This window comes from Saccopteryx bilineata, chromosome 2 (genome assembly GCF_036850765.1).
Source record: "Saccopteryx bilineata isolate mSacBil1 chromosome 2, mSacBil1_pri_phased_curated, whole genome shotgun sequence".
Taxonomy (NCBI): domain Eukaryota; kingdom Metazoa; phylum Chordata; class Mammalia; order Chiroptera; family Emballonuridae; genus Saccopteryx; species Saccopteryx bilineata.
In genome coordinates, this window is record NC_089491.1 from 234,267,852 (window position 1) to 234,291,582 (window position 23,731).

Here is a 23,731-nt window from a genome sequence, read left to right on the forward strand (position 1 = left end):
GAACACTGGTACAATAATTTTTGATGAATTTTTCAATTAAATTTATGATAACGTGCATCTGCAGAGGATGCTACCTTTAGTTTCATTTTTATGAGAAATTTAAGGAACTTGTCAAGAAATTACCTAGTGTGGTTTGCTAGTGTGAGCGACTTCTAAAACACAGCATACAGCGCTGCCTAGAGGATACGACAGATGTCTGCACTATAGGGGTTGTCCTGCGAAGGTAGCTTTTCCAAGATACAGTTTTAAAAGGCTAAGAAATATAGCCTGTTTTCCTATATAGAAGCTCTATTTCCTCTTTCTCTCCACCTTCTAAACAATAGGGATCACCACAGTCTTTGCCACCAGATCTGTCTGGCTAGGGAATCGAATAGCACACCGGCTCTGCGGCCACTAATCAAAAAGTGATGAGTGGAGACACTAAGATAATTTGTTTCTATTTAAGGGACTGGACCTCCAGAACAACCAAATGCACAAGAGGTGCCATGTCAGACATTGGTTATAAGGGTGCCCCATGTAGAACTCTCAGTGAAATTCATCTTGTGCCCTCTTATCCCAACCTTGTGGCATTTGGGGGGTGGTCGAATGTGACTGCTCTGAGTATGAAGGTAGAAAGTAATCTATCATTCATTTCACAAACCAGATCTATAGAAGGCAGGCTGAGCTAAAATATACTTGGTTCCAAGTATGATTTTTGCCCTTAGCACACACCTGTCATTTACATATGTGAAAACAACAAAAGTTGGACAGTAGTGGTATTTGCGGAGGAATTTAGTTCCCAACCTTAACCCATTTTTCTCCACATAAGTAGTCACCTAAAAATTCATAGCTATTATACATTGGTCTAATAGTTGGATACCTTTATTGGGTATAAAAAAGATGAACTCATGGTCAGAAACCTACAAGTTTTCTTTTCCAGCAAATCTGTTAGGAGAAGGTGACAAGTGGAGCCTGTGCTTCATTTGGTGTCACAACAGCTCAAAGTAGACTCGTCAGAATCCAGGGGATTCAGTGCGGTGTCCAGAGAGGAGCAACGGCCCGAGTCTCTTCCTTGTCCTGCTCCCTCAACATTTCTGCATTCTCCGTTTGCCTCCACTGTGCTGGGGTGATGGTGGGGGGGGGGTGTTTCTCCTTTCTTTTCTTATGTAAGGACTTTTGGCCAGATTCAAAAACTATTTCCTTTGAAGCATCCTGTGACAAAGACTTACCTGCAAAGTTTCTCCAAACTGAATAAGATAGAGACAGTTCAAGAGTAGGGATAATTGCAACTAGTCTTCACCATGACTTTGGACACTGATTTGGACACCGTGACTCCCAAAGTCACCTGTTCTGTCCACTTTTAGTTTAGAGCTTAACCCCAGTTGGGGTGGCAGGACTGGGTGCCTTCTCTACAATGACAGCAGGATCCAGGAGAGAAAGAGAAGTAGCCTGAACTTTCTCACACTCTCAATCAAAGTCCCACAAAGCTCAGTGGGACTGAGCTTTTATTTTCAGTCCAAGGCCCTGGAGTCTGTCCACACCTGGGTATACACACTGGTCGTTATGTGAGGCTTGGGCTACTTGAAAATGGGGATAACAACAGATTGTTATAAAAATTAAGTAAATTCAATTTCAAGGGAACTAATGTACTGCTGGCTTATAGCATGTACTCAAAGTTCTTTTTCCAACTTATTTTCTGGTTCTTAATTTTTAGCCAGGAGAGCCTTCTCCAAACAGCTGTAGGAATCAGGATGAGAGTGCCAGAGAGCCTCCATGTAGTGACAAATTTCATTTGGCTTCACATCTCAGACAGGTATAAAGTTGTATCTAATCCTGGGAATGCTCATTCCTCACCAGCTTTGGAGTAAGGGCTACACAGATAAAATAGATGACAATACCCCAAATGGACTCTTATGGTAATTAAATAAGGCACGCAAAGGCCACCAAATCCTGGAAGAAAGAATCCAGAGACAGCAGCAAGACAATCAACATTTCCACCTAAATAAACTTGAAATGCATCCATACTAGATTCAGGAAGCTGTGGCCAGGAGTGTGAAGCGAGAGCTAGTCCATTGGTTGGTGTGTACTGCTTTCTTAGGGCAGAAGACAGTGGCACCACTGCCTTCAGAAAGTTCTGTGACATGATATCGAGTAGGCAGTGACCAACACCTGAGGAGTCTTCCGAATCATCACATTCAACTTTTGAACTCTGAGTGCCTTTCCTTTCCAAATGATCCCAACCTTATAACTAAGAATTTTGTGTATTATCAAAAGGACCACACTTTTTCATATATTGGACTGCAAAAGCTTAGTGCACCTTTCCCCAAAATCCGTGTACTGATGTCTGGATTGAAAACCTACTCTCAGTAGATCACTATTACTACTCCTCTTACAAAACAGATGGGACACCTGAGGTACAGGTGCTAAGACAGCAATAAGACAACTCCTCTTAAGTTGCTAAGAATCTATCTCCAAAGAGACACTTTTGCAACTCCATGTCTGGAGGCCAGGACTCAAGGGATTTGTCTTAACAACGAATGGATTTTCCTTCACTCTTAAGGCACGAAGGCTGTCAAACCCAGGCTCCAAACAGTGTCTTTCTGCTCATCAGTAACATCAAAATGAGGACAAAACATGGTCTTGGCTTTCGTGAATAGTGCTCAGTAGGACCTCAGTGGTTTGGCATAGACTGGCTCAAGGATGTGATGAATTAGAAGCAAGAAGAGACCTCCAAGGAAGACAGCAATGAGGCAAGCCAGCAGGACGTAACGACCAATGAAGAAGGCATCCACAATCTGGAGAAAGAAACATCAGAAATGAAATTACTATCACTTCACCCTGGCCGTGCTCATTGGAAATCTTTGATAAATGGGACCAGAGTCTGTTCATATTTGTAACTTCCATTAACATCCTGCCCTGAGTCTCCTCTGGAAATGTTTAAGAAAGAACATTCTCTTAACTCCTGGAGCCAGAAATACAAGATAAAGAAAGAATTAGTGAAGTACAGGAAACAAATGGCTCAATTTAGGAGGTTTAAAAACATTCTGAACACCCTGGGTAAGTTCTTTCATGTTCTGGAATTACATGTTATGTTACCTAAAAGCATTTGTGAGAAACTTTACTTAGTCTTAGGAAGGATCAGTTTTGTTGTTAACTTTTTATTATGAAGAATTCTAACATTCATAAAAATACCATAGTATAATAAATCCCATGTACCCGAAATCCTAACCCCCAAATCATCAACCCATTGCCAATTCTGAGGGTTCATTTTCAAAATGAAAAGGTGGCTCTTTAAAAACTTTTATAAGAGTCTGAACCCTAACATTCATAACCCAGCATTCCAAGGGTTAGGAAAAATGGCCATTTACCTGAGATACTGAAACACTAAGAGGAAATTAACCCCTTATCAGATGTAGCATTGGTGAATACGTTCTCCCATTCAGTGGGTTGTCTTTTCATTTTGCTCATGGTTTCCTTTGTTTGCAAAAGCTTTTTAGTTTGATTTAGTTATATTTGTTTATTTTTTTCCTTTGTTTTTCTTGTTTGAGGTAATATATCAGCAAAAATATTGCTACAAAAGATGTCTGAGATTTTACTACCTGTGTTTTCCTCTAGGATTTTTATGGTTTTGTGACTTCCCTTTATCTTTTATCTATATTTTGAGTTTATTCTTGTGTATGGGTTAGGGTTGAGTATGGTATGAGTTGGTGGTCTAGTTACATTTTTTCCATGCTCCTGTCCAATTTTTCCAACACCATTTATCAAAGAGACTGTCTTTACTCCATTATGTACACTTGCCTCTTTTATTAAATATTAATTGACCATAAAGGCATGGGTTTATTTCTGGGCTCTCTTCTGTTCCATTGATCTGTATGCCTGTTCTTATACCAGTACCAGGCTGTTTTGACTACAATGGCCTTACAGTATAGTTTGATATCAGGAAGTATGATTCCTCCAACTTTGCTCTTCCTACTCAAAATTGCTGTGGCTATTCAGGGTCTTCTGTGGCTCCATATAAAATTTTGGAATTCTGTATCTGTGAAATATGCCATTGGTATTTTAATAGTAATTGCTTTGAAACCATGTATTGCTTTGTACAACTCAACACCAAGTACACAAACAATCCAAGGATCTGAAGAGATACTTTTCCAATGAGAAAATTCAGATGGCCAAAAGACATATGAAAAGATGCTGAAAGTCACTAATCATCAGGGAAATGCAAGTTAAAACCACAATGAGATGACACCTCACATCTTTCAGAATGGCTACCATAAATAAATCAAACAACAAGCGCTGGCAAGGGTGTGGAGAAAAGGACACCCTTGTGCACTGCTGGTGGGAATGCAGACTGATGCAGCCACTGTGGAAAACAGTATGGAGATTCCTCAAAATTTTAAAAATGGAACTGCCTTTTGACCCAATGATTTCACTTATGGGAATATTTCCAAACAAACCCAAAACACTAATTGGAAAGAGTACATGCACCCCTATTATGCACCCCTATGTTATTTGCAGCATTATGTGCAATAGCCAAGTGCCCATCAGCAGATAAATGGATATAAAAACTTTGGTACATTTACAAAATAGAATACTACTCAGCTATAAAAAGGAAGAAAATCTTAACCTTTTGTGACATCATGGATGGACCTATTAATTATTGTGCTAAGTGAAATAAGCCAGTCAAATTTTGAGAAAGACAATTACCATATGATTGCACTTATATGTGGAATTTAATGAACAAAATAATTTAAAAACCAAAATAGGAACAGAAGCATAGGTAAATAGAAGAGACTGAGAGCTATCAGAGGGAGGGGTGTTAGGAGGCTGGGTGAAAAAAGGTGAAGGAATTAAGCAAAACACACACACACACACACACACACACACACACACATATATATATGACATACAGACACAGACAACAGTATGGTGACAGCCAGAGGGAAAGAGGCTGAGTGGAGGTGGAAGTGGGCAAAGGGGGATAAACAGAGACAGAAAAAGACTTGACTTTCAGTGGTGAGTGTGTGATGCAGGGTGCAGATGATGTTGTATTGAGTTGTACACTTGAAATCTGTATGGTTTTATTAACCAATGTCACCCCAATAAATCCAATAAAAAATAAAACACTAAGAGGATAGCTAGATAATGTGCCCCAAATCATACAGTTGGCTGCTTGGCAACCAGTCATACTTGAGGCCTCAAAGCTGTTAGTTTTTGATGACAAAAACCTGTAGTGTTGGCTTTACCCACTTACTGATTGCCCACTGCCAGAGTGCTACTCTCTCCAGATCCAAATGGTGGTGCTTAAGTTTGGGCAGGGAAAATAAATTTAATCTATAGACCTAATGGAGCAGATACACAAATCAAGAGACTAGTGACTTAACAGATTCCAGAAGTTTTGGAAAACCAGTACGTAGAAGAGAATACATAGTACTTGAAAGCTGATTGCAGTAGACAGAATAATGGTGCAAGAACACCCACACCTTAATTTTCAGAAATTGTGAATATGTCAGATTACATGGCAAAGCAGAATTGAGGTTGTAAATGGAACTAAGTTTGCTAATTAGTTGACATTAAAATAGAGAGTAGCCTGAATTATCTAATCCAGGTGGGCCCAATATAATCACAGGATCCTTAAAGTAGAAGAGGGGCCTAACCAGGCAGTGGCGCAGTGGATAGAGCATCAGACTGGGATACAGAGGACCCAGGTTCAAAATCTTGAGGTCACCAGAGTGCGGGCTCACCAGCTTGAACATGGGGCCGCTGGCTTGAGCGTGAGATCATAAGATGTGACTCCATGGTCACAGGCTTGAGCTCAAAGGTTGCTGGCTTGAACCCAAGGTCGCCGGCTTGAGCAAGGGGTCACTGGCTCAGCTGGAGCCCCCAGTCAAGGCACATATGAGAAAGCAGTCAATGAACAACTAAGGTGCTGCAATGAAGAACTGATACTTCTCATCTCTCTCCTGCCTTTCTGTCTGTCTCTGTCTCTCTTGCTAAAAAAAAAAAAAAAAAAAAAAAAAAGTAGAAGAGGGAAGCACAGTCAGAGAGATGTGACCTACTATGAAGGTGGAGCAAGGGACACCCAGTCAAGGGTGGCCCCTATGAGCTGGAAAGGGTAAGAAAACAGATTCTTCCCTAGAACCTCTAGAAAGGGATTTGGCCCTTCCAACCCCTTGCTTTTAGCCCAGTGAGGCTGATTTTGGACTTCTAGCTCACTTTTAAGATAACACATCTGTGTTGTAAGCCACTAAGTTTGTGGTAACTTGTTACAGCAGCAGTTGGAAAGTGATAATACAGGTGTACCACACCAAGCACCTGTCAAGTCCAAGCAATGCTATGATCGCTGAGACCCAAAGACACAAAGAATGGCTGCTCCAGGGACACCCCCACAGCCAACTTAGAACAAAGGTCAGTTTGATCAAATAGCTTTAACACAACTTTGACCTTGGCTCCAGTACCGAACAAGCATCCCATGGGTTACATGTTTGCTCGTTCGACATATTTCACTTTTTAATTAGCCAATTAGCAGGCCATGGGTGCAGAAGGCCCAGGCCATGTATTATTGATAAGTATTGAGCCAGGCCGCTGCACGGACTGGTTCTCAAAACCTGAAGATGAGAACTCCAATCCTGCTGGCCATGCTGATGAGTGATGAGCGTCTTTTGTTCAAACCCCATACTCTCTCCTGGGTCTGGAAATCATAATGACAGAGGAGAGAGGATTGACTTTAGGACAGTGTTTGCTCTATGCCCTTCTTCCAGCATTCACATCTGCAGCAATCCAGAAACAAGCAGCCAGCAACACCCACCCCTAAGATGGGAAGCTGAGGTGGGGCCACCACCAGCTCAACACGGCACTCACACCGACACAGCGGGTATTAGACGCTGACAAAAGGACCTGGCATGGATGGACAAACTCCTTGAATTGCGTGGTATTACTTCCCTTGGATTTTTCAGAATTATCTTCTTCCCTTTGCCATGCTTAGTCCTAAGTAGAGCTGGACATATGTGCCACTTTTAGTTCAGAAGTTATCTGATTTTGTGTATTGTTGTCCAGTGTCAAAATAGTCACTTACGAACTCTGTGATGGCCCTAACAGTCTGTGGAGAACCCAAAGAGTGGAAGCTTTAAAGACAGAGCTCAGCTTCAATCCTTAGTCTGACTCTTTCTATAGATGTCTGACCTTGGGCAAGTTATTCCTGCCTACTATAGGCTCAGCGTCCTTATCTAGAAAGTGGGGATAATAAGAATACCTACTTCATACTATCTAGATGTTTAAATGAGAATGCCAATGAGGTACTTACCACAGGACCCTGCACACAATAACCCCTTATTAAGATCACAGGGATCTAAGACCAGCCATGCATGATAATGTCAGTGCCCCAATCAGGAATGAACCAGAATGAGTAGAGTGCCCATAGGACTACGAGAGAGATGATACATCTGCTCAGAGAGGTGGGGGCTGGCAGGTGTGGTTCCAGGAAGGAGGACCAAAGGAACTCCCAGAAGACTGTGAGTATTGAACTCATATTGGTACAACTTCTGCCTTCCAAAAAAAATGTTCTCCTTTCCTCACTGCTCTTCTCAATGAAAAGTATTTTCTTCACATCAGAAATAAAAAATTCAAACACATGCAGGTGGAAAAGCATGTCACTCAGCACCTTGAGGGCACTGCAGAAATTCAGGCCCAGGATCTGAGCTTCTGAGCCCAGGCCATCAGGAATGGGAACACTTTGAGGTCAGGACTTGGTCCATTCCTTGCAGGGAAAACAGCTGTGGTTAGGCTTGCTCGCTTGTTGTTCAGCTGCAAGCACTTTTTGTGATTAGTGCATGAGCAGTGTGTAGCCTATATATAACTACGGTACTATTCCCTTGGGGAGGATCACTGGCCCGCCACCATGAGGGATGGTTTTCCTGATTGCTTCTCACCACCATGAGGGATGGTTTTCCTGTTTGCTTGCCTGCAGCCGTGAGAAGTGGTTTTCTCTTGCCTGTTCACTTGCCCACCTCTGTGAGAATCCAATAAATGGGAATGGCCCAATACCTTTTGGCTCTTCGGTTCTTCTGTGGTCTGCCTGAATCCAGTGTAAACCTGCCTGGCCTCAAGCACCGGCATTGCACCTGGTGTAGTGGGCAGGGTGCAGTCCAGACAAGTATGGAGCTCCAACACCCTTGAAGAGTGGGATAGAGGAGTGGCTGTTCTTGACCACGTGGTTCCCTGTGGTTCCCTCTGGCGACCCTGTTGGGGTCCGTGGGCTGGGTGCTTTTTACAGCCCTGTGAGCAGATACTGAAAGCTCTGTGCGAGAGGCTGCCCAAGTTCAAAAGCCCAGTGTGAGTGCTGACAGGGGCAGGTGCCGGAGGAAGAGCTGCATTTGTGCCCGGGAGTGGCTCTCAGTCAGTGGTGGTAGTCACATCCAACTCCTCCTCTGAGGAGGAGGTGCAGGAGGAGGTTCGGGCTGAAACGGCCTTTGGCAGACTCAGAGCCTGGCCAGTGGTCACCCAGAAGGTGAAAACCCAGCAGCAGAAAGTGCCTCAGGGGCAGGCACAGGCTCATCCACAAGTAGTGGAGCACTCTGTGGTCTGGCCCTACATCCAGACAGAGTTGATGGAGTTAGGGGCGAAATTCAGGCAGAAACCCACCAAGTCCCTGGCAGCTTGGTTGCTGCAGTTGTGAGGCATTGGGGTGGATGGCATCATGCTCTCCAGAGCAGAGATGGAGAAATTAGCTGCCATTACCACACACTCCTCCTTGAGGCAGCATCTTCAGAACTGCCATGGCAACCCAGGAAACCATGCCCTATTAGAATGGGTGATGGCTGCCATTCATATGGTCTGGCAGGGTGCTGGAGACTAGCCGGGGCAGTGAGTTGGTGGCAGTCATCTACTGAGCTGCATCAGGTCCTCCAGGAACTAGGTATAAAAAGTGCTACTTTCAATCTATGCTCCTGTGGGCCAGATGAGGAAGTATTTATGGCAAGGATGAGGGATGACTTTATTCTCTGTAGCGCCCCACCAGCCCTTTTGGGGTCACTGGTGACTATCTTAGGCCCCTATGTGGGGCAGCCCATCAACGCTGTTACACAGATGGTGGCAGATTTGGGGAGGTAGAAGCAGTGTGGCACCGTAAGGATGCCCATGCCCCCCACCCCTGCTACTAACAAGATAAATGGGCCTGTAAAAGTTACTCAGACATATATGTGGGTAGATTTGATTGTGGCTGGGGCAGACAGAGAGAAATTAGATGGCAAATCTAATAAAGTTCTAGCTTAAACCAGAACAGGTTCCAGACCCTAAAACGAATGACCCTACCAGCTACCAGTAAAACAGTTCGTGCTCATGTTGCTAGGCTGCAAGATTATATGTTGGAGGCAGCTGAGGGAGAGGAAGATCCCTTAAGACTCGCTGTTCTAGTTTGAATAGGGGGAAGATCTGAGGGACCTAACAGGGGAACCGGAGGCCTCATGTGGAATTGGCAATCCATGAGTTCCCTTCTAACGTGCAGCAGGTGTTGGCCTTAGTAGATAATAGGTGCTTTTGCAGCAGCTAAGAACTATCAAGGTGGCACAGGCCTTGAATGTGTTTAACTCTGCCAGGCCCTGTGAGCTTGCTGAGGGGTCTGGATAGGGTTTGTGGCAAAAGACAGAGCACTCATGGAAAGTCACTGAGGTCTCTTATCAAACAGCTGTGTGGCTAGTTGCCTGTAATGAACCTTCACTTTGGGTGATTTTTACAGACAGCTGGGCTGTTTATCGTGGACTGATCATTGAGCAGTAATGGACTCGAAGCAGGAACTGTGACAAGATGGGGGCAGTGGCTCCCTTGCTGGATGGACATGCTGCTTGTGGACAGTATGAGAGACCCAGCTGGGGTGGGGGGGGAGGGTTGGCACCTGCAGAGGCCTCCTGCACCGGGTAGTTGCTCCCATCCAGTTGTAGATATGCACCAAGGACACTTGGGAAGCAGGGCAATGTGCCCTGCCCCAACAGCCCTCCTAGAAGCTAACATCTTCGATAGACATGGCCCTGGACTGTACAGGCGCCCCGCCTATGATGGAGGGCCTTGTTGGCACCATGGGGTAAAGGAATAGAGGTGAGCCTCCAGTTAACTCCCTGGACAACTGATACCTGGTGTCTAAGGTAGAAGTGTATTATCCCTTGACTGCTCAGGGAGACACTGTGAAGGACACCTTTGTAATTATTGTCATTTTTGGTATAGTTTGTGCCTTAATACTCTGTTGCCATAGTCTCTACTATTTCTGTGAAATATGGATGTAATGTACCTCACTCCTCGCACAGGGACCATTGCGGAAGATACCTATTGCATAGAGGGGTCCCCAAACTTTTTACACAGGGGGCCAGTTCACTGTCCCTCAGACCGTTGGAGGGCTGCCACATACAGTGCTCCTCTCACTGACCACCAATGAAAGAGGTGCCCCTTCAGGAAGTGTGGCGGGCTGGATAAATGGCCTCAGAGGGCTGCATGCAGCCCACAGGCCATAGTTTGGGGACACCTGGAGGCAAGCCACCCTTACAGGGGTGGAGTGAAGGGAAAACAGCTGTGTTAGGCTTGCTCGCTTGCACTTAGCATGATTAGTGTGTGAACGTGGCAAAGCCACATGTGTATAGTCTATGTAAGGCTCGGGTGCTTGCCCTCGGGGCAGATCGCTGGCCTGCCACAGCAAGGCTCATGTATTCCTAACCACTTGCCCATTATCCTGAGGGATGGTTTTCCTGTTTGCTTGCCTGCTGCTGTGAGAAGTGGTTTTCTCCTTCCTGTTTGCTTGTCTGCCTCTGCGACAATCCAATAAACGGGAATGGCCCAACGCCTTTTGGCTCGGTGGTTCTTCTGTGGTCTGCTCTAATCCGATGTGTGAACCTGCCTGGCCTTGACCACTGGCGTTAAATTCCTATTCTTAACTCATTTCCTCTCTCTGCCGTATGGTATGAGGTGGGTTTTATACATATTGCTCATTCATCTTCATGAAGAGTCAGATTATGATTCTATTCCTACGTGAAGAGGCAGGGATCTAAACCTCCCCCTGAGCTTTCCTCATCCTTGCTTTAACTTTTCAAATCTTCTAACACAGTTCAGCCAACCTGACATCAGGGAACACCGCAGGGCAGGACTGTGGTGTGGGCCAAGAGGAACAAGAGTTACAATTCAGGAGGCAAAATAAAACCAATAGTTTTACCTTAATTTCAACTTCTGGGGCTGAGATTTCACTGGCTCGGGGGAAGAGCAACAGAACTGATGTGATGATCAGAGCACCGAAGAATACAAACAGGATGGAGAGCCTGGGGTCAAAGACAGAGTGTTAGAGACTGGCCACAGCTTCTCTCCAGCCCGTCAGCCTGGTGGGCTCATCCCTGGGACGATCTCCTCTGCTTCAGCCCACTAACAACGCCCAGGAGCCTGCTGCCCACACTGCCCACAGTTAGAAATATTTTCCCTTCATCCTGAAGCCCTCCTTCTGGACAGGGTCCTGCTAGACGCATTCCTGTTTATCCCAGTCAGCCCAAACTAGGTAGTTTGCATTCTTGCCTCTGGGCACTCATAATCAAGAAAAACCAAGGCAGCCCCTCCCTCACCCCTACTTCTGTGTTTGATTCTAGACTGAATATTTTAGTAGATTATGTTGTCTGCTGCTTTGTACTGATGCTATCTAGCCAGAGAGTAGATGCTGTAGTGTTAGAGTCAGCTCATGGTCCGGCTCTCTTCTGAAGTAGGTGCCTGACGGGCAGCTGTCATCCAGCATGTCTTTACGTTCCCTGGGCCCAGGTCTAGAGCCTTAGGGACTGGACCATGCATCTGCCATAGCCTGAACAATTAAGAAACTCACACATGTACAAATGCAAGGAATTCAACAGGCATTGAAAGCAGATTTTCTTTTCATATTGTGTCCCTCCTTCTCTTCTAAGCGAGATTGAAAAATACCACTTCCTTTCTCCTGCCTCTGCTTCCGAGCCAATAAAGTGCTTATAAGAGGTTAATATGTGCCAGTAAATACAAAAAGGATCTTCTATATTCTAAATGTGTAATGAGTATCAGCAATTTTGCTTCTAATTGTTTTACCTTGGATTCCCAGAGAGAGAGAATGCCTCACCTGGCCAGGCCGGAGGCTCTGGACAACAGCACACACAGCAGCAGCACCGACACCCAGAGTAGAGCTAAGATGAACACACCAGTGCCCACGCCAAGCACAGTGCCAGCCATCTGTGGGGACAGGAAGCATGAGCCCACACTCCACTCAGCCCCAGGCCATGGGGCAGGGCGAGGTGTCTTCTCAGCTCCAGGTGCTACCTGTCTTCTGCATACTCCTGGGGTATATAAAAGGATTCAGCCAAATATAGAAATTCCAAAATCATTATGGGGAATTTCTGATGATTGGTTTTGGGGAATGAATGTCCAGTCTCAAGGGCCTTAATAGGAATTAGACATTTACAAACCTTCCCTTCTGGGGAGAATTGAGAGGCTGCTTTCTGCTCTGGTGAGTCATCCCAAATTTGGTATCTAGTTGTCTTCCTCAAAGCCACAACAGAAAACTGAACTCTCCCTTGATACAAATCCCTAATGGAGGACCATAAACAGCACCGGGCCCCAGAGTGCCAGGGCCAATGTGGAAATTGCAGCTCTAGGTTAAGCCCATGGTGTGAACTTTGACTCACCAGGCAATCACAAGACAGAAATGTCCGGCTGTACTGTTGAGATTTTATTTACAAAAGGAAGCAAACACCTAAGTTGAAGAAGAAGAAAAGAAGAAAAAGAGGAGAAAGAGGAAGAGGAGGAGGAGGAGGGAGAAGAAGAAAGAAGAAAAGGATGAGGAAGAGGAAGAAGACGACGAGAAGGAGGAGCAGGAGGCGAGCCACTATTAATCTTGAGCATTCGCTGTGTGCTAAGTATCTTACAAATATACTTCTCAAAAAAATTAGGGGATAGTTCATAATGAATATGAAAGTCTGTTCTCCCCCACCAATATGTCACTTGCTACTCAATCACAATAATTGAGTTTGCATCTCATTTGTATAACCAAATAACTTTCTTTGACTTGTCATTTGCTTTTCTGATGTTCTTGTTTAATAAAAAAATCAAATGCTTTATTTTATCGCTTCATATTCATTTTGAAATATCCCCTAACTTTTGTGAGCAGTGTATATCTCAATCAAGGCAATAAGATTCTGAGATAGGTATTATATCCATGTTACAGAAGAGGTAACAGGTGTGAAGAGAGAAGTATGTATTAAATTGGCTTACAATAACAGAAAGCCATGGTTCTCTCACACTTCTGGAGGCCAGAAGTCTGAAATCAAATGTCATTCAGGCCATGATCCCTCCAAAGGCTCTGGAGAAGAATCCTTCATGCCTGTTCCAGATTCTGGTAACTCCTGGCATTCCTTGGCTTGTGGCTAAGTCCCCCCAATTTCTGCTGGTTTCTCCTCCGTGTTTATGTCTTCTCCTCTTCTGTCTTTTATGAGGACACTTGTTGAATTTAGGATCCACCCAAATGATCCAATATGAGCTCATCTCAGCAGCCTTGCCTTAATTATATCCGAAAAGACCTGTTTCCCAAATAAGGTCACATTCATAGTTCTGGGGGCTAGGGTGTAGACACATCTTTTTGGGGGCCACCATTTGATCCATTACAAGGCTCCACACTATAGGACCTCCCCTGATTTTCCCTTACCATATCAAAGTCTTAAGCAAAACATTCCTCCTCGGGTTGATCATTTTCTTACTCTGATGGTTTAAATACCATAAAAAATATAATCTATGAGAAGTCCTGTTGTAAAGGACTATAATCTATGGGAGCCCTGAACATAAACTGCTAAAAAAAGAGAGAAAGTATTTATTCAGTCAATATTTTTATGTGCCTACCATGTACAGCATAGTGCTACATGCTGGGGTCACAAGGTAAAGAAGACTTATCCTCTGACAGAAGCTTACAGTCTGTTGGAGGACACTGTCATGTAAACAACCATCTTTACCATGTTCTGAAAAGTGAAAAAACAGAGTGCAATGTGCATTGAGACAGTGAGGAGGCGACACGGCGCAGGCCCATTTGGGGAAGAATCAGTGCATCAAGACGACAGTGAAAGGAAGAGAGGAGGGCAGCAGATGAGGGGGCGCCCTGGAGCTGCTCTAACTTCACTGGGGTCACTAACGCCTCTAGCTTCCCTCTTGAGAGCACAGGGTATCATCTCAGTGACTCTAACATGCCAAGCGTTTCCCCACCTCTGGGTCCTGTATTTGCTGTTTCTACTTCCTGAAATCTACCCCCCACCCCAAACCAGCTCTCTACTGTTTGCAGGGCTGGCCTCTCATCTTTCTGCTCTCAGCTTCAAATGCAGCCTCCTTAGCGAGATCTTCCCTGACTGCCTTAACTAAAGTAACCCCAAAACAATCATTCTCCATCACTGTTTCCTTCAGAGCACATCTCACGAACTGTAGATCAGTTTATAGTTTACAAGTTCATTTTCTCCGGTAGAACAGAAAACTCCATGAAGGTAAAGACTGTATCTTGCTTACTACCTACCACAGTAGCCCCAGTTCTCATCAGAGATTATAATCAATAAATATTTACTGGATAAATAAATGAAGCAGTGCCAACAAGTCACGAAAATCAAGTGAGGGCATGAAAGGATAACACCTAAGCACCTGGTTTCAGAAAGACAGTTGAGGCTTCTGGTTGGTGTGCTGGCCAGAGCTAACTAGGAAAGCATCTCACACAAAAACAAACACAGAAAAAATGCTTAATAGAACAAAAAGAATTTACTACACAGTGGAGCTCAAAAGCAATCAAGAAAACCTCTTAAATATTATAAACAACAATGTAACTTCGAAGCCTGAGTGGTGAGCAGGAGCTAAGCCCGAGGCCTGCAGGGTTACTGGGACCTGACAGCCCTTAGTGTCCCTCCTGAACAGACGAGGGCTCAGACTCGCGCCCCAGAGGACCACGCTGAGAACAAAGCATTAAGATAGGCCCTAAAAGGGCACACACATGCTTTCAAAATACGGACTAAAAACTTTACTGGCCATGGGTAAAAAAAGAATAACCCCCCCAAAACTCTGATCACATGCAGGCATGGGGCTCCACAGCATATTACAATATTAATATGCAGTGGAATCCCAGGATAAACAAACATGAAAACTACACCAAAAGGGAGACGTGCAAGGAGCCCAGCAGAGAGAAACAGAGACCCCTGTAGGGATCCACCACACAGCAGCATCACGGCGCCCACACAGTGAGTGTAGAATAAAGGTTTTCAGACAGACAGTGACTGAAACAGAGTTCACCTCTCGTAGATACACTTCAGCAAGAAGGAAAATGAACAAAGAAAGATGGTGTGATGTATGAGGAGGAATGGTGAGAAAAATACTGGGAAATATTGACAGTAAAGCTTTCTGAAATGATAAATAAAGACTAATCTTTGAGGAGTTAAAACCAAGGAAGAACTAAAATATTTGTCAATAGTCATATGGAAGGTGAGAAAGGACAGTTCTAAGTTAAAACATTATTACCTTTAGTTATTATTTTGCTCTGGATAAGGTGAGAGTGAATGATTACCTGTAGGCTTTGTTAAGCTAAATATACATGTTTTAAAAAAACATATAGATAAATACCAAAGACGGCAAATTTAATGTTATATGTTTATTGCCACAACTAAAAAACACGCTAAACAAAATTTAAAAATAAGCTGGAGAAGCAATATTAGTATCAAACATAATGGAATACAAAGCTTTGGAAAAAATTAATAGTCACAAATGAAATACTGTAATTTACTAACAAGATACAACTCAAAACAAGTATGAACTTAAAACAGCCTCAAAATATATAAGGCAAAAAATCAAAAGAATCACTGCAATAAATTAACAAATCCACAAATTTAGTTGGAGATTTTAATAGACCTCTCAGAAACTGACAGATCAAGCAGATAAAAAAATAAAAATAAACTTTTGACAAAGAGGATATACAAATGGCCAGTAAATTTGTGAAAAGGTGCTCAACTTTATTCATCAGAAAACTATAAATGAAACCACAATGCAGTGCTGCTAGACACCCACCAGAATGGCTGAAATGAAAGCGACAGACACCACCAAGTGTTGAAGTAGGTGTGGGGTAGCCCACGCACTGCGGGTGAGTGTGAGCTGTTGCAGTGTCTGGCAAAGCTGACCATACATGTGCCCCAAACCCAGCTCTTCTATTGCTGGGGGTATTCCTGACAGAAATGCACATGTAAGTTCACTACGACATGTACAAAAGTTCAATGCAGCCCTATTTGAAATAGCTAAAAACTGAAACCACCCAAATACTCAACTGACTGGATAAAGTATGGTATTATACATACGATCTATTCATTCATTCATACAATGGAATAAAATAAAGCAATGAGAATGAAAAACTACAGCTATACCCAGCAATATGGATGAGTTTCAACAAATACTGACTGAAAACAGCTAGAGGCAGAAGAGTTTGTACTGTGTAATATAATGTGAACATGTATATATGTTCAAAAACAAGTTAAACTAATTTTGGGGTTAGAAGTCAGGAGTATGGTTACCTTATAGAAAGTAGAGAGTGAAGGAAACAGGAAGATTCTGGGGTGCTTATAAAATTATGGGTATTGGTTACATGGCTTTGTTAATTTTGTTAAATTGTATCTAGCTATATACTTCTGATTTGTATACTTTTCTGCATGTGTGTTACATTTCATTAAAAGTTTATATTAAAAAGTTTCCTTTAAATTAAGAATCTGAAGAGACCTATCAGCCAAATGTAATATATAGACTTTGGGTCCTAATTCAAACAAACCAACTGTAAAAATAACCTTTTATAGGACAACAATCGTACAATATTGAGATATTTCATGACATTAGGAAATTTCTGCTTATTTTTTAAGTAAAAAACAATTTTAATGTGATTATATTGCTAAAAGATAATTTATGATATGCATAACACACATAACACATGGCAGAAAATGATGTCTAGGAACTTCACGATTATTTGGGGAGATGAAGTGAAGGGGGCTAATATGTAAAAAGACATCCAGAGTTAATTGTTGAAACTGGGTGATGAGTGTAATTTTCTATACTTTTCTATACTTTGGAATATATTTGAAACTTTCATAATAAAAAGACATGTATATGAATATGAATATATGTATAAGTAGGAATAAATCCATCAAAAGATGTATAAGATTTTTACAGCAAAAATTATAAAACTTTATTCAAAGATTTTTTTTTTAAAGACCTGAACAGAAAAATAAAACAGACATGACTAGATCAACAACTCATGTCCCTATATATGGTGTGGTTTAACTTTAACAGATCTTAATTTTCCTTAATCTATCAATTCAATGTCATTCTACCCAAAAACCTCAAAATGTTTTTTGTGGAACTTTAAAACTGATCCTAAATTCATATGGAAGAGCAAAAGTCCAAGAATAGCACAAACAATTTTAAGAACTACGATGAAAATGTGCCTTTCTTGTTACCAACTGCCACAAGACACATTATACAACCAAGGTAATTAAAACAGTGTGATAGTGGCATGAAGACACATGGACCAGGAGAATAAAATAGAGAGCCCAGAAACAGAGCCATGCATTTATGAGAGCTTTGTACAGGACAGAGTTGGCTTTATGATTCAGTGAATTTCATAGACAGTGTTGGGACATATGATTATTCAATCAGAAAATAATAAAATTAGATCTCTACTTTAAATCATACACAGAAGCCAATTTTAAATGGAAAGTAATTCATTATAGAACAGCATACGTTGAAATATACAAATGTTCAGGCTGACTACACTAGAATACATAATAAAGTACAGCATCAGTTGCTTGCACCTAAACTTAGACCCACCACGAATGCAAAAGCTACGAAATGCAGTCTGACGCAGGTGTGCTGTATGGCAACTCAAATACCACGAGCTGGGTTGCCTTCAGTTATATGATTTTTCTAGAGTGATGAACAACTCTTGTTAAAGTTCCAAACCACAAATAAGTATAATTTTCCCTTGATTTACATTAGAGTTGCATTCCTGGAAATTTTAACTATATTCAACTGTGCCAAAAAATACATTATATTTACACAAAAAGTAAAGTGAGATTCTAGGCTCAGATTATAAATAAGTATCCTGTGGGACACTCAAAAGTTGTATGAGATACAGGACAGTTCTTCACTGTGAGGGGCTATCCATGCACTGCAGCACATCTAACACTTCTAATCCTGCTCCGGAAACCCTGCAGTGCCTCCAAAATCACGACGATAAACAGAAATGCCCTCATGAATTCCAAATGACATACCTTTGGAGAACCACTGTTCTAGAAAAACTCTTGCCCAAAGAGACATATACAAGGATGTTAGTTTATAATAGCAAAAGACCGGAAAAACAAAAATGTTCATCAATGAGAATGGATACAATATTACGTAACTCACAATGAACACAAAATGAATTAACTTGATCCATCTGTACTGATATGAATGTATCTCAGAAATATTGAGTGAGAAAAGCAAGTTGCAAAGTGAAGCCCGTAGGATAATAATACTTGCATTTTTAAAATAAACATAATAGCAATAATATATAGTCTATAATCTATATATATATACAGTAAAAGTATAAAAACATGAGCACAAATAATGCATAAAAATTTCAGAACAGTGTTTGCTTCCGGGGAGGAATGAAGGAAGGGGGATGGGGCCAGGAAAGAGATCAAATGGGATCTGAACTAAATCTGTGATGGTTAACTTTAATTAAAACAAACAAATAAACAAACCTTGAGCAGATGTTAATGTTAATGTTTGTTAATCAAGTTGGTAGGGCATAGGTATTTGTTATACTACATAGTGTAATATTTACTCCTTTTGATAATTTTCAGATAATTCTTAATTTTTAAAAAGGTAAATGATGGCAGGGTGCATCTGAATTGAGATCAGAGAACAGAGATTGGTGACCGATTGGGATATTATGCAGTTTTCCAGATAAGAGACATTGAGGTCTGAACTGTGTCTTAGCTATAGAGCTGAAAAGGAATCTAGGAAGAAGCCATTAGAAATGTTGCAGCTTGTTTTGCACAGCAAAAAACAAAAGGACAGCCCACTGAATGGGAGAACATACTTGCCAATGATACATCTGATAAGAGGTTATATGCAAGATTTATAAAGAACTAACAACACAACTCAACACCAAAAAACCTCCCACAATCAAATTAAAAATGGGCAAATGACTTGAATAGACATTTCTCCAGAGGACATACAGATGGCCAATAGGCATATGAAAAGATGCTCAATGTTACTAAGCATTAAATGTAAATTAAAAACACAATGAGACATCACCTCACACCTTTCAGAATGGCTATCATCAATAAATCAACAAATACCAAGTGTTGGCAAGAATGTGGAGAAAAGAGAAGCCTTGTGCACCCTTGTATAGATTAGTGCAGCCATTATGGACAATAATATGGAGATTTCTCAAAAAATTAAAAATGGAACTGCCTTATGACCCATCAATTCCACTGCTGGGTATATATTCAAAGAGATCTGAAACACTAATTTGAAACAATTACATATATGCACCCTTTGTTCATTGCAGCATTATTTACAATAGCCAAGCTATGAGGGCAACCAAAGTGCCATCAGCAGACAAATGGAAAAATAAGTGGTAGTACATACATAGAGTGAAACAGTACTCGACTATAAAAAAGAATGAAATCTTAGCATTTGCAACAGTATGCATCCTAGAGGGTACTATGTTGAGTGAAATAAGTCAGTCAGAGAAAAACAACACATTATTTCATTTATGTGTGGAATCCAGAGAACAACATAAACAAAACAGAAACAGACTCATTGTTATAGAGAACAGACTGGTGGTTGCCAGAGGGGTTGCAGTACTGGGCGAAAAATGTGAGGGGATTGAAAAGGACAGACTAGTAGTTACAAAATAGTCCTGGGGATGTCAAGTACAGCACAGGGAATATTGTCAATAGTATTGTAATAACTATGTATGGCGCCAATTTGCTACTAGAAATATCAGGAGGAACACAATGTAAAGTATATGAATGTCCAACCACAATGTTGTACACCTGAAATGATACAATATAATATTAAATGTAAACTAATTGAAAAAAAAAGTTTTAATTAAAAAAAAATGACACAGGCTTCTTGCTTGGTTGACTGAGCTGATAATAGTGCTCTTAACAAGACAGCTAGTTAAGTTTAATTGCTGCTGTTTTGGATATTATGCAAATAACCTGTAAGACTTCAACTCTAACACCTAGAATATAGGGCAAATGGAAGTTGAAGCTGAACATTGGAAACACTGCCCATCAATCCTCCTCAAAAGCTTAAAAGTTCATGAGACATTGGGTTCAGTATGTTGTCTGACTTTAAAATAATGAGATAAATATCCCCAAGGTCTTGTAAAAGTAAAGGTCAAGCCTGACCAGGTAGTAGCACAGTGGATAGAGCATTGGACTGGGACACAGAGTACCCAGGTTTGAAATCCCGAATTCACAGGCTTGAGCACGAGCTCATCTGGTTTGAGCAAGGCTCACCAGCTTGAGCCCAAGGTCGCTGGCTTGAGCAAGGGGTCACTTTCTCTGCTGTAACCGCCCCCCACTCCATACAAGGCACATATGAGAAAGCTATCAATGAGTAACTAAGGTGCTACAACAAAGAATTGATGCTTCTCGTCTCTCTCCCTTCCTGTCTGTCTTTCTCTGTCTCTCTGTCTCTGACACACACACACACACACACACACACACACACACACACACACACACGATGAAGTTCAATACTTGATAATCTAACCATATACTTTCTCACTAAGAGTGAAAAGGGAGGACTGGATATAGTATAGAATTCTATATGGGGAAGGAGTAAACATCTTGTCATTTTATCTTGTAATCAGGTGTGATTTTAATGTAAATAATATTCATTTATTTCTCACAGTGGAATAGCTAAATTATCTACTAAACTTTGATTTAAAAATTAAAATAACAATTTTTTATTTAACAACCAGGGCTTTTTCAAACTTTCTTTGAGAACTGATGGTCTCCAGTGATTTTCAACCTTTTTACACTTGGGGACCAGAGAAAATAGGAGAATTATTTCTGGGACTGCTAAGGCATAAATAAGCCTGAACATAGCAAATTCAACTAAGGTCACTGGGTTATAATCTTCATATAGCAGCAGGGTGGTCAACTCTTTCACCAACTGGTCTGCAAACTGGTGGCTAAAAAACACTGTAGCCAACCTGATTTCTACAGTAAGTCCATTTACAGAATGTCTGTGGCACTTAAAGCAGGTAGATTAGAGTTGGAATAACTTGTCTAAATTTGAACACCCTGTTCAGTAACTGACAAGAAAAGCAGATAGAGGGCTAGTGTTTCCCCTCTGTGCTAATGCTGTAAGGTCTTTCTTTGGAAAGAGTGTATCTAAGACTTTTTGGTAGTACATTCTTCTTTTTTTTTTTTTTTTGTATTTTTCTGAAGTTAGAAATGGTTAGAAATGGGGAGGCATTCAGACAGACTCCCGCATGCGCCTGCCCGGGATCCACCCGGCACGCCCACCAGGGGGCGATGCTCTGCCCATCTGGGGCATTGCTCTGTTGCAACCAGAGCCATTCTAGTGCCTGAGGCAGAGGCCACGGAGCCATCCTCAGCGCCCTGACAAACTTTGCTCCAATGGAGCCTTGGCTGTGGGAGAGACAGAGAGGAAGGAGAGGGGGAGGGGTGGAGAAGCAGAAGGGCGCTTCTCCTGTGTGCCCTGGCTGGGAATCGAACCCAGGACTCCTGCACGCCAGGCCGACACTCTACCACTGAGCAACCAGCCAGGGAGTATATTCTTCTTTCATTTAGTTGGTTCTACATACCTTTTACCAAGCTCTAAGAGAAAACTGAAAATGGCATACATTAAGGCAGTGATTTTCAACCTTTTTCATCACATGGCACACATAAACTAATTACTAAAATTCTGTGGCACACCAAAACATTTATTTTTTGCTAGCAAAAAATAGGTATAATTTTGATTCATTTACACCAGATGGTTACTGTTATGTTGGCTACTGTGATTATTTTTATTAGTCAATCTAAGAAAAAAGAGGTCAGTATCCCTGACTAAATAATCAAGTATTTCATGTTTTAAAAATTCTTGCCACATACCTGATGAAAACTGTTGCATGAAGGTGATTGACCTCTGCACATGTACATAACCTGCTGGGTTAAAAACGCACTGCTCACCAGCTGATCGTGTGTGAGAATACCAATGGCCTGTCACTATGACTTACTGTCCAGCACAAAGGTGGGTTTTTTGTAGGGTAAGATGGCCTAGTGCTGCTGGTGGTGGGGGATAGATCTCTCACCCACTCTTGCATTTTCAGGTTCAAGCCCATAAAGGCAGTGAAGTGCCTTCTGCAGAATTCCTTTTCATTTTTCTTTTATAGGTATTCCAAACCTTCAAAAATAATAAGGCACGGCGGGGGCGGGGGTGGGAGTTCACTTTAATTTGTTTTGTTTTTTAAACAGTTATTTATGGCTTGAATTTTAAAATATTAGGATAATGCCTCTACTTTTGTAATTAAGTAAAATACAAGTCGGGGAAAAATTAATTGCCAAGCTACCTAAATGCCATCGGTATGGCAGCATGTCTTAATGTATTCGTAGAAAAGAGGGTCTATGGATGGAGACCGCATCTTTCTCTCCATTTTCCCGAGCAGCGTTGGTGTGGCAGTCAGTGCTAGGCGAAGCCTGCCAGTCACCATGTCACTCACGCCCAGGACCAGGCTCTACAGGCTGCAGAGTGGACACGCCACTCACCACCAGCGCTCTGGCCTCTGCCAGGGCCGGTGCTGATTTGATCCAGCGACAGGGGGACACGGCCGAAGTTCACTTCCCCTCCTACCCCCATCACCACGGGTCTCAACTCCCCTCACACCTGGTGTCATCTTCACAATGTTCGCCTGCTAGCCCCGGTATTTGGGATAGAGATTAAGGTTTGGATCATAATGTATTAACTCAGGCGTTGACATTTCACTCTCTTAGAAGCATGAAAGATAAAGCATTCTTTCCTCCTTGCTGGCAATTGAATATTTAGTGGCCGGGGGATCTAGGGTCCGGATGGACGGTACAGGATTGTTTGAGGGGTCAGCGTCCCGCCTCCCGCCCCGCCTCGTCAGCTTCTCCCAGTCTTTTCCGGCCCAGCTTCAACCAATCTTTCCTCCGCCATCCTCTCCTCTGCAGGTGGCCCCACTCCTCACCTCCGTCTTTCCCTGGCTGCCCTCTCGGGTGAGTACTTACACCTCGCGGTCCAGCGTGTTCCATCCCCACTAGGGCTTTGGTCTACTGAGAACGAATCAAAAGTGGGCTTACATCCAGGCAGTCCAAGATTGGCTAATCAGCGTTGGTTTTTCAACGCCCAGCTTCCTCTTATTTGCCTACTTTCGCCGCGCTCCAGGTAGCGCGGCGGGTGGGCACGTCGTACCCGGTTACGCCGTCCGATTGGTCGGATCCCGTCGGTCCTGAGACCTGCTCAAGCTCGATTGGATAGAGGGAGTCCAGGCTCCGCCCACCCACTCCCCATTGTCAATCACACCATCCCCTAGGTAACCCGCGGGATCATTGGTCAGTCTAGCCTGAGGGCGGGTTGTAGGGCGGAAGAGAGCTACTCTGATTCTCCTTCGCTGTTACTATAGAGACTGTATACTCGTCCTGGGACGCGCAGAGGCCGGACAACCCTTTCACCCATCTCGAACTGCGGAAAT

General features: G+C 42.5%; 1 protein-coding gene across 3 annotated transcripts; it reads right to left on the reverse strand.

The window, feature by feature from the left end:
* Nucleotides 1-843: 843 nt before the first annotated feature.
* Nucleotides 844-23,389, reverse strand: TMEM218 (transmembrane protein 218). 3 transcript variants are annotated; one of them, XM_066259628.1, is made up of 5 exons: nucleotides 23,268-23,288; nucleotides 22,134-22,187; nucleotides 12,080-12,189; nucleotides 11,168-11,270; nucleotides 844-2,774 (listed from the first exon to the last, which is right to left on the reverse strand). In XM_066259628.1, the coding sequence occupies exons 2-5, from the start codon at nucleotides 22,179-22,181 to the stop codon at nucleotides 2,640-2,642; spliced, it is 396 nt and encodes a 131-aa protein (XP_066115725.1). In that variant the 5' UTR covers nucleotides 22,182-22,187; nucleotides 23,268-23,288; the 3' UTR covers nucleotides 844-2,639. The 3 variants fall into 3 exon arrangements, with proteins under 3 accessions (XP_066115725.1, XP_066115726.1, XP_066115727.1); XM_066259629.1 differs by lacking the exon at nucleotides 22,134-22,187 and having other exon boundaries at nucleotides 23,268-23,389; XM_066259630.1 differs by lacking the exon at nucleotides 22,134-22,187 and having other exon boundaries at nucleotides 23,228-23,281.
* Between the last annotated feature and the right edge of the window lie 342 nt (nucleotides 23,390-23,731).